This window comes from Ranitomeya imitator, chromosome 1 (genome assembly GCF_032444005.1).
Source record: "Ranitomeya imitator isolate aRanImi1 chromosome 1, aRanImi1.pri, whole genome shotgun sequence".
NCBI lineage: Eukaryota > Metazoa > Chordata > Amphibia > Anura > Dendrobatidae > Ranitomeya > Ranitomeya imitator.
In genome coordinates, this window is record NC_091282.1 from 703,219,556 (window position 1) to 703,233,276 (window position 13,721).

Sequence of the window (13,721 nt, forward strand, 5' to 3'; positions counted from 1 at the left end):
ATTTTTTAAACTTTTTTTTCTACTTTTGTCATGCTTTAATAGCCTCCATGGAAGGCTAGAAGCTGGCACTACTCGATCGGCTCTGCTACATAGGAGCGATGCATGGATCGCTCCTATGTAGCTGAACTGGTGCATTGCTATGAGCACCGACCACTGGGTGGTGCTCACAGCAATCCTGCATAAACAACCATAGAGGTCTTCAATAAAACTCTGGTTGTCATGCCAACGCGTCGCTGACCCCCGATTACGTGATGGTGGTCAGCGATGCGCTCATTTCCGGCCCGATGGCCAGAAGCACTAGTTAAATGCCGCTGTCAGCATTTAACAGCGCCATTTAACTAGTTAATAGCGTCAGGTGGATAGCGATTCCACCCGCTGCTATTGCGGGCACATGTCAGCTGTACAAAACAGCTGACATGTCCCGGCTTTGATGCGGGCTCACCGCCAGATCCCGCATCAAAGCTGGGGTTCCGACCTCGGACGTACTTTTCTGTCCGAGGTCAGAAAGGGGTTAAAGTACTACACAGCCCAGTAAGCGACATCCTTGCAATCAGGCTCACTTACGCAATATTATGTTGCTCTCAGATTAAATAGACAAAACCAGCAGTACATTTCAAAGGAAATCTGTATGATCCTGGAGGTTTTTTCCTTAATATAGCTCTGTTCTGCAGCTGTAGAGAACATCTTTGGACTTTTCTTTTTTTTTTTTTTAGCATGGATAGTAGAAATGCAACATACAGAATTACAGATACTTGCACTACTATCTGTAACTCCACATATGCTGCAACCATGTCCTTCCTCCACCCCCTTTTTTTATTTGCACAAGATTAGTGTCCAGTTTTGAAGAAAAACTGTATTCAGACGATGGTATAATGGCTGCATTTTTTATGGCCTGAGTTATTGCCTTGAGTCCTAACCAAAGAGCAAATCTTCATCTTACAAAGCCTGTTACCTTTTGCGTTAAGAGTGGACACGGCTGTATAAGTGCAAATGACAATAATGATCTTCGACCTGGCGATTCCATATTTTGGCTATATATTCAGTGGAGTATTGAAGGCTAAAAAAAGACTGCTGTAAATGACCAATGAGTCATATTAATGCTACAGTAACAGATCATCCTGTGCACATACTGTAGACACAGACGAACATATCTTCATAGCAATAGTAACAGGTTAACAAAAATAAAATGCATTTTCTAGGTTTTATGATCACCGTGAATTTAGCTGCTGTGCTCACCATATATCTTGAAAGCAGAATGTCTGAAATGGGTTGTCCGCCTTTGGAGACTATTTTTATTCTTATTTAAATGCATAGAATTGGAAAAGTAGTGTGTGCAATTGGGTTTCATTAACAATTTTGCACCGTTGCCTCCTAGAACTGCTTTATTACACTGCCCCGTAAGTTACTGGGGTTGGCCACATTATCTTTATCAGATGGGGTGGAGACATGATTTTGTAGCACTTATTATATAGGTAGGACAGGTTCTCCTGCTTGTTAATGCAGTTTTCCTCAGCCTGCACAGCTCTTCTGTCCATGCAAATGACAGATGGTGGAGGAGCATGCCTGTACTGATCAAATACTGAATGTGGCCTAATACACCCTATAGCAAAATTGGAAAGATTAATTTAACCCCAATTGCATTTATTTAAGCAAGAAAAAAAAAGGCCCCGTTCAGATTCAGGCACTGTCAGACCAAGAGCGTGCAACCGCCCCAGATCCCAAATTTTCTCAGTGCTTGTGAGAGTTGCTTAACCCCTTAGTGACAGAGCCAATTTGGTATTTAATGACCAAGCCGATTTTTGCAATTCTGACCACTGTCACTTTATGAGGTTATAACTCTGGAACGCTTCAACGGATCCCGCTGATTCTGAGATTGTTTTTTCGTGACATATTGTACTTCATGTTAGTGGTAACATTTCTTCGATATTACTTGCGATTATTTATTAAAAAAACGGAAATATGGCGAAAATTTTGAAAATTTAGCAATTTTCAAAATTTGAATTTTTATTCCCTTACATCAAAGAGATATGTCACACAAAATGGTCAATAAATAACATTTCCCGTATGTCTACTTTACATCAGCACAATTTTGGAATAAAATTTTTTTTTTTATTAGGGAGTTATAAGGGTTAAAATTTGACCAGCAATTTTTTATTTTTACAGCAAAATTTACAAAACCATTTTTTTTAGGGACCACCTCACATTTGAAGTCAGTTTGAGGGGTCTATGTGGCAGAAAATGCCCAAAATTGACACCATTCTAAAAACTGCACCCCTCAAGGTGCGCAAAACCACATTCAAGAAGTTTATTAACCCTTCAGTTGCTGCACAGGAACTGAAGCAATGTGGAAGGAAAAAATGAACATTTTACTTTTTTTCACAAACATTTTACTTCAGAACCAATTTTTTTTATTTTCACAAGTGTAAAAAAAGAAAATGAACCACATAATTTGTTGTGCAATTTGTCCGGAGAATGCCGATACCCCATATGTGGGGAAGGACCACTGTTTGGGTGCACAGTAGAGCTCAGAAGGGAAGGAGCGCCATTTGGCTTTTTCAACATAGAATTCCCTGGAATTGAGATCGGACACCATGTCGCGTTTGGAGAGCCGCTGATGTGCCTAAACAGTGGAAACCCCCCCACAAGTGACACCATTTTGGAAACTAGACCCCCTAAGGAACTTATCTAGGTGTGTGGTCAACACTTTGAACACCCAAGTGCTTCACACAAGTTTATAACGTAGAGCCGAAAAAATTAAAAATCATTTTTTTTTTCACAAAAATGATCTTTTCACCCCCAATTTTTTATTTTCCCAAGGGTAGCAAGACAAATTGGACCCCAAAAGTTGTTGTGCAATTTGTCCTGAGTATGTCGATACCCCGTATGTGGGGGTAAACCTCTGTTTGGGTGCACAGTAGAGCTCAGAAGGGAAGGAGTGCCATTTGACTTTTTCAACATAGAATTCTCTGGAATTGAGATCGGACACCATGTCGCGTTTGGAGAGCCGCTGATGTGCCTAAACAGTGGAAACCCCCCACAAGTGACACCATTTTGGAAACTAGACCCCCTAAGGAACTTATCTAGGTGTGTGGTCAACACTTTGAACACCCAAGTGCTTCACACAAGTTTATAACGTAGAGCCGAAAAAATTAAAAATCTTTTTTTTTTTCACAAAAATGATCTTTTCACCCCCAATTTTTTATTTTCCCAAGGGTAGCAAGACAAATTGGCCCCCAAAAGTTGTTGTGCAATTTGTCCTGAGTATGTCGATACCTCGTATGTGGGGGTAAACCTCTGTTTGGGAGCACTGCGGAGCTTGGAAGGGAAGGAGCGCCGTTTGAATTTTTAATCTCTTAATTGTGAGAGCGGACGCCATTTTGGGTTTGTAGATGTGCCTAACAGCAGAAACCCCCCACAACTGACCCCGTTTTGGAAACTACACCCCTCAAAGATTTTAATCAGGGGTATATTGAGCAATTTGAACCCACATGTATGACACAGAGTTTGATAACATTAGGTCGTCATATTGAAAAAATTCATTTTTTTCCACGAGAATCTTGTTTTAGACCTGAATGTCTCACTTTTTCAGAAATAACATCAAAAAGTGGACCCCACAATTCGTTACCCACTTTATTATGAGCGCAGCGATATCCCATATGTAGTCAAAAAGTTCTGTTTGGACAAATGGCAGGGCTTGGACAGAAAGGGGCACAATGTGACAAATTTGGCTTTATTTGAAATTGAAGATCCAGGACCCATTCAAAGCTTCTAGAGACATTGAGCAAAAAAGAAAATCCTTGCAGGAATTATTACTCACAGAGGGAGGCATGCTCCTAAAACACAATGGCTGACTATAAAATTGGTCTTGCTAACAAAACAGTTGTCCCGCATTTGCGTATATTGTAGCAGGAAGAATAAACTGTACTGGAATGAAGGGCAAAATGTGTAGGAAAATGCAGCCAACTATGTGGCAAAGCGGAGTTTGTTCCAAAGATGAAAGAACACCATCAGGGCTAGAATGGCAGACACTTTCAGAGACTGGTCGTACAACGTCCTTTTAGCTCCATCAATCCCTATATGAGAGACGAATGTGCCAATAGACGTGGTACACCATAGCAAGCTCCCACCCGCCAAGGTCAGAACCGCTATATGCACAAAACAACCAGTTCTCGATAGAAAGTATTGTCTGGTACCAGAGGTTCGGCAAGAACCATAAAGTAAAGCCCATAGTGTATAAGTACGGAACTTCCTAATTTTTTTTAGAAATCCTACAATAAAATGATCATGCCCGTATCATCAACATAAATATAAGTAATATAAATGGAAGCCAAAGTTTTGTGTAGCAAGAGTCATAAAGCAGTCAAAGTTAGATAAATGGTCAAAAATGTTTGTGAGTAATCAAGTCCTAGAATTCATTTTCAGATGATTTCACTTTTCAAGATCATTTCTGGGGTCCACATTCTTACGCTTATTGACATAGGTACGTGGACGAGAATTTGTTGGAATAGTAGTTTGGTATGGGATTGATTGAGTCGTAGAATTTTCAGATGACCTGACTTTGCAAGAACATTTGTGGGGCCCACACTCTAGAGCGTACAGACGTGGGTACGTGGACGAGAATTTGTTGGGATAGTAGTTTGGTATGGGATTGATCAAGTTCTGGAATTAATTGTGAAATGGGGTAAAATGGGATCTACTAATTAAAATATTATTTATCAATTGTTCCAAATTGTACTACTGGGGCCACTAAGCAGAAAATAAAAATTATTGAAAAAAAGCAAACTAATAATTGTAGGTGGTGTGGTAGGTCTCAAAACAGGGGGAGATACAAAGGCCTGGTTGGGATGGGCATGTGGGGCAATAGAATCGGGAATCACTCCGCCTGCCATGCTTTCTGCAAACTCGGCACCTTTTTTGAGGATACCTTTGGGTGGGAGTGACAGGGACAGGGTGAGGAAAATGGCGTTCTGACAGTCTCCGGGAATCCTCAGAGTCGAAGGCTTCCCCCGGAGCCATGGACTCAAATATGAGGCTCGCTACTACTTTTTCCTGAAAGTGCAGGAAAGTTAGCGGTCCTTGAGATTTTTTATATAGGACAAAGCTGTTGTAGGTGGCAGTCTGAATTAGATAGATTCCCACCTTTTTATACCACGCCCTGGTCTTCCTCTTGACCAGGTATGGTTGCAGAACCTGGTCTGACAGGTCTACGCCACCCATATGTCTGTTATAGTGTGTGACGCAGACTGGTTTTTCTTTGTCCCTGGTGGCACCCCTCTCTCTGACCGTCACAGTGGTGTCCGTATGCAGTGTGGAAAGCATATAGACGTCCTTCCTGTCTTTCCACTTCACTGCAAGAAGTTGGTCGCTTGCAAGTGAAAATGACGCCCCCCTCTCCAAACGTCTGGACACCAACTGTGACGGAAACCCCACTCTGTTTTTCCTCACTGTCCCACAGGCCCCTGTATTTGCAGCATGGAGGGATTTGTATAGGGGGATACTCGTGTAATAGTTATCGGTATACACGTGGTACCCTTGATTGAGAAAGGGCGTCATTAGCTCCCAGACAATTTTGCCTGGGATACCAATTGTCTGGGGGCAGTTTGGGGGGTTTATTTGGCGGTCCCTACCTTCATAAATTAGGAAGGTGGACGTGTACCCTGATGAGCTCTCGCAAGCTTTATATAATTTTACGCCGTATTTGGCTCTCTTGGAGGGAATAAATTGGCGGAATAACAGACGGCCCTTGTAGCTCATCAAGGACTCGTCGACTGCCATATTTTGCTCTGGGGTATAGGAATTTAGAAAGGAAGTTTTTAGGAGGGAAATTAGGGGTCTTAATTTATTTAGCCGATCGTAGTCGGGGTCAGTTCTTGGGAGAGCTTGGGAATTGTCACTGAAGTGGAGGAATCTCATCAGGGCTTCATAACGGGCTCGGGACATGATGGCTGCAAATACAGGGGTGCAGTGGACAGCTTTTGTTGCCCAGTAAGAGCGGAGAGTGGGTTTTTTTTACTATACCCATATTCAGGGTGAGGCCTAAGAATTTTTTTATTTCAGGGACATTTGTGGGGATCCAGGAACGGGAATGAAAGGCAGTGGGTTTTTGGGAAATATATTGCCGGGCATATAGATTTGTTTGGTGGACGATTAATTGCAGGACTTCGGGGCTAATGAAAATTTCAAAAAAATCAATGGGGGTAAAATTGGCGACATCTACTTTAATTCCAGGGACTGCAGAAAAAGGGGGAATTTGAGGGGAAAATGAGGTGTCATTATACCACAGCGGTGGGGGGACTGTGGTACTTGGTCCTGCCTCTGAAGCTTCAGCAGTGACGACCGACTCCGCTACCACCGGGCTGGGGGATCCCGTGGAGGAAGAGTCGTCATCACTGTCTGAAAACTGCTCAACTTCAGGGGCAGAATCTGTTTCGTTGCCGGAGCTGCCGGAGCAAAGCAGTAAGCTTGCTCCGCGCTAAAAGTTCTGCGGGCCATTTTATCTAATTCCTCCCCTAACCCTAAAAAAAATTTTTTAAAAAAAATTACAATTTTTTTTTTTTTTCTTTTTTTTTTTTTTTAATAATCCTCTGCTGATGATGCAGGGATTACGGAGAACGGGGGTGGGTAAATTGGATGCTGGCGGAGGCAGATATTATGTTTTTTGTAACTGACAGGGCAGCACTTGAACTGTAGTCTCTCTCTCTTCTCTCCTAGAACAACTACAAGGAGAGAAGAGAAAGGTACAGCCCAAGTGCTGCCATGTTTATCAAATATTAGGGGTTTTGATCACTGTAATTGGACATATTACAGTAATCAAAACCCAGCAGCCAATGAGAAAATTCTAATAGGTTGCTGGGTCTCTGCTGGCAGATCATGGCAGGCGCACTGCGCAGGCGCCCGCCATTTTCTTCCAGCAGAGAAGAAGAAGGGGGGCCAGGAGCCATGGGCTGAGGACCGGGGACCACGGACTGAGGACCGGGGACAGGAGCACTGATGTGCAGGCGGTATGGTGGGGGGCTCGGGGGCTCTATTTCTCTCCCTTCTGATGTGCGATCACATCAGAGGGGAGAGAAATGCAAAGCATATTTTTTTTTTTCACAGGTACTGTGTAGAAAGAAGCGGCAACACTCACCGGTCCTGTGTGGTCTGAGTCTTTATTTAGAAGATTACAACCATCGTATCTTCACGGCGTCGGGATACAAACGAAGGGGGAGGTGAGCAGGATGTGACGACGGCCGTTTCGCGCCGACGATAGCGCTTCCACGGGTCTAAGGTGCAGGAGCATGACGCGGGTTCATAAAGGCAGGTGAGGGGAAAACCCCTCCCCCCTCCTCCACATCCCCGCCCCTCTACTTCCTTGTGTCTTAAATTTAACCGAGCGTGTTTTAGAACCCGCGCAACTGTCGTTATTATCTAAGGGTCTTAATTTCTGTATCCCTGATGACTTTGACTTTACTGAATTCCAGGTGGATATGTTTAAAGCTATAAGAAAGATTCATCTCCACAAAGCTTTTATATCTGGCTCTACTAGCACGGTTTGTTTGGAGGGGGAAAGACCTTGTGCCGTAGGACCTTTGGGGTTTATGGCAGGTTCGTCTGATGATACGCTCGCTAATATGCGTGAAGACGCAACTTTGTTATTGAGCCTTGAAGACGACGGTATTAATACTGAGGTAGATGTGTCTAATCGGGTGACCCCATTCACAGGGGGAGTCCCTTCCTCCTTCATGCCCATTACGTCCCCTGGAAATCTAATCGATGTATTTGAATCTTTGGTTTTAAGAGATATGGAGGCTTTGGTGTATAAGCGGGCCCCTAATAATCTTACTGATGCAGAGAGGACAGCCTTAAGGGAATTGGCTGGTTGGAATGATGTCATCGTGAGACCAGCCGATAAAGGCGGTAAGGTGGTATTGTTACCCAGGGAGCCGTATTTATCGGAGGCTAAACGTCAGCTGTCGGACATATGTACATACAGGGAGTTGCCTGGGGACCCGACCAATAGGTATAAGGAGGAGCTACGCTCCTTTTTAAGGGAGTCGGTCGAATTAGGGGTCATTACGCAGAATAAAGCGGAGAAATTACTCCCAGAATTCCCGGTAAGACCCCATTGGTACTATCTACCCAAAGTACACAAGTCCATTTCCCAGCCCCCGGGTAGGCCCATCGTATCGGGGGTGGGTTCCTTGACAGAGCCACTGTCCCGTTATGTAGACTGGCTTCTCAGACCTTTGCTCCGTTCTGTCCCCTCCTATATCAGGGATACGAGCTCCTTTCTGAAACAGATCCAGGGCTTTACATGGCAGCCGGGGTTCTCCCTGGCGTCCATTGACGTGGTCAGTTTATATACCAGGATCCCTCAGTCTTTGGGAGTGGACACTATCAGGCGGGTGTTGGACACCACCGATAAGAGTCCGACTTTCATCGACTTCGTGTGCAATGGGTTAAGGTTCATTCTAACTCATAATGCCTTCATGTTTTTGGATACCTGGTATGTCCAGACCACTGGGACTGCCATGGGGACCCCGGCTGCATGTACTTTCGCCAATCTGTTTTTGGCAGCTTTTGAAGATACTTACGTGTATTCTGCCAACAACCCATTCCTTAAACATATCAAAGTTTTCATTCGATTCGTGGACGATGTATTCCTGATATGGGACGGGACAGAGGATAGCTTTCATTCATTTGTGGATTATTTGAATTTTAATACTATGGGGATGTCCTTTACCTCCGTTTTTGGAGGAGAGAGTCTGGAGTTCCTGGATGTAGCAGTGAGGATTCAAGACGGGGATATTTGCACGTCAGTCCATCGAAAACCCACTGCCACCAACTCTGTCCTACATTTTGGTAGTTACCACCCCGTGCACACCAGACGCTCATTACCCTATAGTCAACTCCTCCGGACGAGGAGGATTAATAATACACAGTTAGGGTTTGAGAGGCAGTCTAGAGAGTTATGTGATAGATTTAGGGCTAGGGGCTACCCGGACAGTGTGTTGCGGAGGGCAGTGGAGCGGGTGGATGGACACGGACGGTCGGGGTCGGGCAGTGGTGGAGCCTCTGGGGGTCAGCGGTTTTCCTTTTGTTTTCGGTTTGGTCCCATGGACCGTGAAATCCGGGCTTCGATCAGAAGGCATTGGCATGTGTTGGCAGGAGATAGAGACCTGGCGGACAAAGTGGCTAAAGGGCCGCTAATTTCCAATAGACGAAGCACACGGATCAGGGACGTACTGGTGCGGAATCGTGTGTCTAACCCCGGTTCAAATTGGTTAGAACGGTGCGTTCCGAAAGGAAATTTCCGTTGTGGTCACTGCCTTTCGTGTAAGCAACATGTAACTGGACGATCTTTAGATATAGGGCCTGTGAGACATACCGTCCAGCAGTTTATATCGTGTAAGACCGATTACGTGGTGTATGTGGTGTTCTGTCCCTGTAAGAGATTTTACATCGGTAAAACTATTAGGCATTTGTGTACTCTGTTTAGAGAGCATTATAGGTCAATTCGAACTGGCATAGGTGCACCAAGGTTAATTGAACATATCAGGGTTATCCATCGAGGGGACCCGGACGTCCTTACTTTTGCAGGCATTGAGAGGGTGGTTGCTCCAGTACAGGGGGGCGATGTGCATAAACTTCTACTTAGGAAAGAGGCACAGTGGATCATGCGCACGCGCGCGGTTGGTCCGGCAGGCCTGAATGACAGAATTGACATGGCTGTCTTTTTGTAATAATCTGCAGTTCCTTATGTATTCAGACTCGCCTGGTTTTGCTGCGTATGACATCCGCACACGCTCGTATTTACGTGCATACGATTAAACGCATTAACTCTTTGCGGTGGGGTAACGATATTGTCCCATCGGTTATATACGTGCTTGAGATTATGCGGGTGACTCATTGTATGTGAATGGGAGGAGGGTATATGTATTGTTACCTTCTGTCTTCATGCCTGTATGGCCGTTTGGGGTCTTGTTTTGTTTTGTATTGTTTGTTTTTAATCGGGAGCTATGGTGTTAATGATCCGGGTTAATCCCGGTTCCTTTTAGTCTCACCTATCACATATGATTACCTTGTCTGAGGGTGCGGGAAGTAGAGGGGCGGGGATGTGGAGGAGGGGGGAGGGGTTTTCCCCTCACCTGCCTTTATGAACCCGCGTCATGCTCCTGCACCTTAGACCCGTGGAAGCGCTATCGTCGGCGCGAAACGGCCGTCGTCACATCCTGCTCACCTCCCCCTTCGTTTGTATCCCGACGCCGTGAAGATACGATGGTTGTAATCTTCTAAATAAAGACTCAGACCACACAGGACCGGTGAGTGTTGCCGCTTCTTTCTACACAGTACCAGTGGTTTGACTTATCTCCTGCGTGCACCTCTACCTGGCGGTTGGATCCAAGATAAGTGATACATGCACCGCTAACATCGCCCATGTGTAAGGAACAGCTGTGCGGCGGTTTAGTTCTAGATTGCGATTTTTTTTTCCCACAAACTATTTGCAGCGATCGCAACCCCGGGGGTCTGTAAAGACCCCCTGGATTGCGATCGCTCCAGGGGTCGGTAAAAACCGACCCCAATACACCGGGGGAAGCTAGGTTTTGGTGGGCGCATCTGCACTTGCGCCCGCCATTTTAGAGCCCGCAACGGAAGGAGGAGGGTCGGGGACCGGGGGGGCACCTTCACCGGTACATTAGGTACCGTGGGGGGCTCGGGGGACCCTATTTCTCTCCCCTCTAATGTCCGATCACATTAGAGGGGAGAGAAACACAACGCAAATCGCGTTTTTTGTTTTTTTTGCGATCGCCGGTAAACGGTTAATTACCGGCGATCGCAAATGCGGGGTGGGTAAAAAAAACCCCGAATCATGTTCTCTGGGGTCTCGGCTACCCCCGGCAGCCGAGACCCCGGAGAAATTCGGCCTCTGGGGGGCGTTATACACTTTTTCCACAGCGCCGTTAATTAACGGCGCTGTGGTTTAAGTACCCTTAGCGGCCGCCGTTAAAAGGCGTATCGGCGGTCGCTAAGGGGTTAAAGTACAGCCAATAGGAGGGTCATAACCAGGAAACGTTGCTCCTCATGATGACCAGATAAATATATTCTCTTATCAGTATTGCTAGTTTTATAGGGTATTTGCTGTTTGTTTTTGTATGGAAACACTCGAAGAAAAGTTCTGCAGTCCCCACCATCCATTGCAGAAGTAGTCAAAAGGGCAGAAACAACGATTGATGGCGATTGAGAATGGCTAACGTTTAATACAGATTAATAGAAAAAAAAATAAATAGTCTCTTGTAAGATTACCATGTATCTGCCATGTGCTCACTTCTCCATCAAATGACTGTTCCTCTCTGGGCGATGCAGTTAAAATGCCTCAGTATGCCATTAAACACCACACAGACCTTATAGGGTAAACAATGGCTTCCTCCAGATTGCATCTTAAAGCATATGCAGCATCGTATGGCAAAGGACTGGACTGGGAAGTGTGTCCTTCAATAGTTATTCTATTTTGTCTTGAAATCTTTCACATCTGGAATCTCTTTCTGCATAAAATGCATGACTGCCCGGCCCACCTTATCAGGAGCGATGTTATACACCGGATGCGTAGGTTTCTGTTACAAAAACAACAAAAAAAAAAACATACAATGATTAAATCTAAAGAAAAAAAACATGAATGAGGAGTATAAAGATAGCATTCTGCCACTTGTCAAAATAAGAATGACATGAGTCATGGATTCATGAGGAGAATGTGCCATCAAGTTATTGATAAGCTGTGTATAAGAAGAAACTAAAAGGCAATATTGAAAAAAAGTGCATGTGTGAGAATAAGTGGCAAAATGTATCTAACCACTATCCAACCAATAATCACATAATCTGGGTTTGCTTGAACAGACTGAGGAATTTGTGGCAGAGAGTGACATGTGCTGGATTTAAAGTACCGGTATATCAATGAGCCGCAGACCTAGATGAAATTTGATAAAAGCTCATCCACAATTCTAAGAGCTTGTGTGTTTGGAACAGATAAAGGATACAATATTACATTTCCATTACATCTATTCTAACAAACAACAAAGTTCTCACTTACCAAAGAGTTCTCTGGTATTCCTAGAATATTTTCATGGAGCATTTCCCCACTACCAAAATGCTGCGCTATGGACAGTCCACTCAGACAGTAGCACGTGTGATAAAAGTCTCTTGATCTACAAATACGAAAAGAAAAAACACTTAATGTGTTACTATAACATATGGAAATAAATTCGTGTACATTTGGCGTTTAATACAATATTGTGTGTTGCCACAACACAAGGCTGCCATTAGAGTACACAAGCTGAAAGTGAGTTTATTCAGAGGAAGTTGTACAGTATTTAAAGGGAATCTTATCAGCTGGATTTTGCCATTTAGTCTGAGCGCAGCGTGGTTGCTGGAATTAGGCTCTCTGTCCATACATGTATCACTTGCTGTAGTTTTAATAAAATACTGATTGGCCTGCACGTGACATCTAGTCCTGCTGATACAATGAGGCTAATCGTTGTAGCCCCGCCTCCTCCACCAATTGGCAGCTTGCTGACAGTACACAGAAAGCTGCCAGTGTGTAGGCAGGTCTATACACAGCTCAGCATTCTGAGCACTGCTACATCTACAGCAGAGAAAACAGGGATTCTATCAAAACTGCACCAAGCAGCCAAGTAAGTGGCACACTGCTAGAATCAGGGTCTCCACCCCTGCATCATGTTGCTACTGGCAGATTCCCTTTAAGTCAGCCTGACAGTATAAACTAAGCACATAGGAGCCATATCTCTTGTAAAGCTAACAAAAAAACACACAATTTAAAAAGGTTTAGTTTCTCCAGAAAGGAGTTTAATCAAACATGCTACTTAGATGCTCAGTGCATCCTTGCTGTGTCCCAGAGACTCGGTGCACTGCTTTTCCCATTAGTTTTGCACTTGTGATTGCAAAGGTGCATTGAGCATTGTTGACTACACCAAGGGTGCACCATACACACCAATCAGTATATTTGACTCCCTTACATAGTGCCATGTGGCTCACAACCTATATTCCCTATCTGTATGTCTTTGGAGTGTGGGAGGAAATCCACGCAAACATGGGCGAATATACAAACTTGGGTAGATGGTTCTCCAAATATTGCCTCCGCACTGACAGACACAATGTAAAACATTTATTATGCCTGTAATATTCAGCCCTTACATAGGACAACATAAATTGATATTAAAGGGGTTACTTCAGCAGAAATGGTTAAAAACAAGCAACTTTGGAATTCGAATCTTATTAAAAATCCTCTCTGTACTCAAGAATGAAGGGATTTTTAACGAGTGCTCAATCCGACCAGCTTTAGGCTAGGTTCACATTGCGTTAGGGCAATCCGTTAAGCGCATAGCACTAGTGGATTGCGCTAAAGCAATGTTTATTTTGGGTCCGCGTTCGCTGTCCCCGCTAGCGCAGATCCCCGATCTGCGCTAGCGATGGACGGACCTCGGACGCTGCAAGCAGCGTCGGAGGTCCGTCACAAAAGAACGGCACATCGCTAGCGCGTGCCGAAAATGGCATGCGCTAGCGATGCGCTACAGGCACAAATCACATTGCTGTCAATGGGTGCGCTAACAGACCCGTTGCACGGCGTTAATTGCGACATTTTCGCCGTGCAACGCAGTCCGTTAGCGTTAACCCATTAACTCAATGTGAACCTAGCCTTAGTGTTGCTGTAGGATCAGAGACTGCAC

General features: G+C 44.6%; 1 protein-coding gene across 1 annotated transcript in view; it reads right to left on the minus strand.

Annotated features, from left to right (window-relative positions):
* Positions 1-11,214: 11,214 nt before the first annotated feature.
* The window catches only part of FNTB (farnesyltransferase, CAAX box, subunit beta), a 92,801-nt gene continuing 90,294 nt past the window's right edge, over positions 11,215-13,721 (minus strand). The window contains exons 11-12 of the mRNA XM_069731735.1: positions 12,068-12,182; positions 11,215-11,594 (exon numbers count right to left, since the gene is read on the minus strand). Of these exons, the coding sequence (XP_069587836.1) occupies positions 11,487-11,594; positions 12,068-12,182 (223 nt within the window). The 3' untranslated portion in view covers positions 11,215-11,486. The remainder of the gene's footprint in view (positions 11,595-12,067; positions 12,183-13,721) is intronic.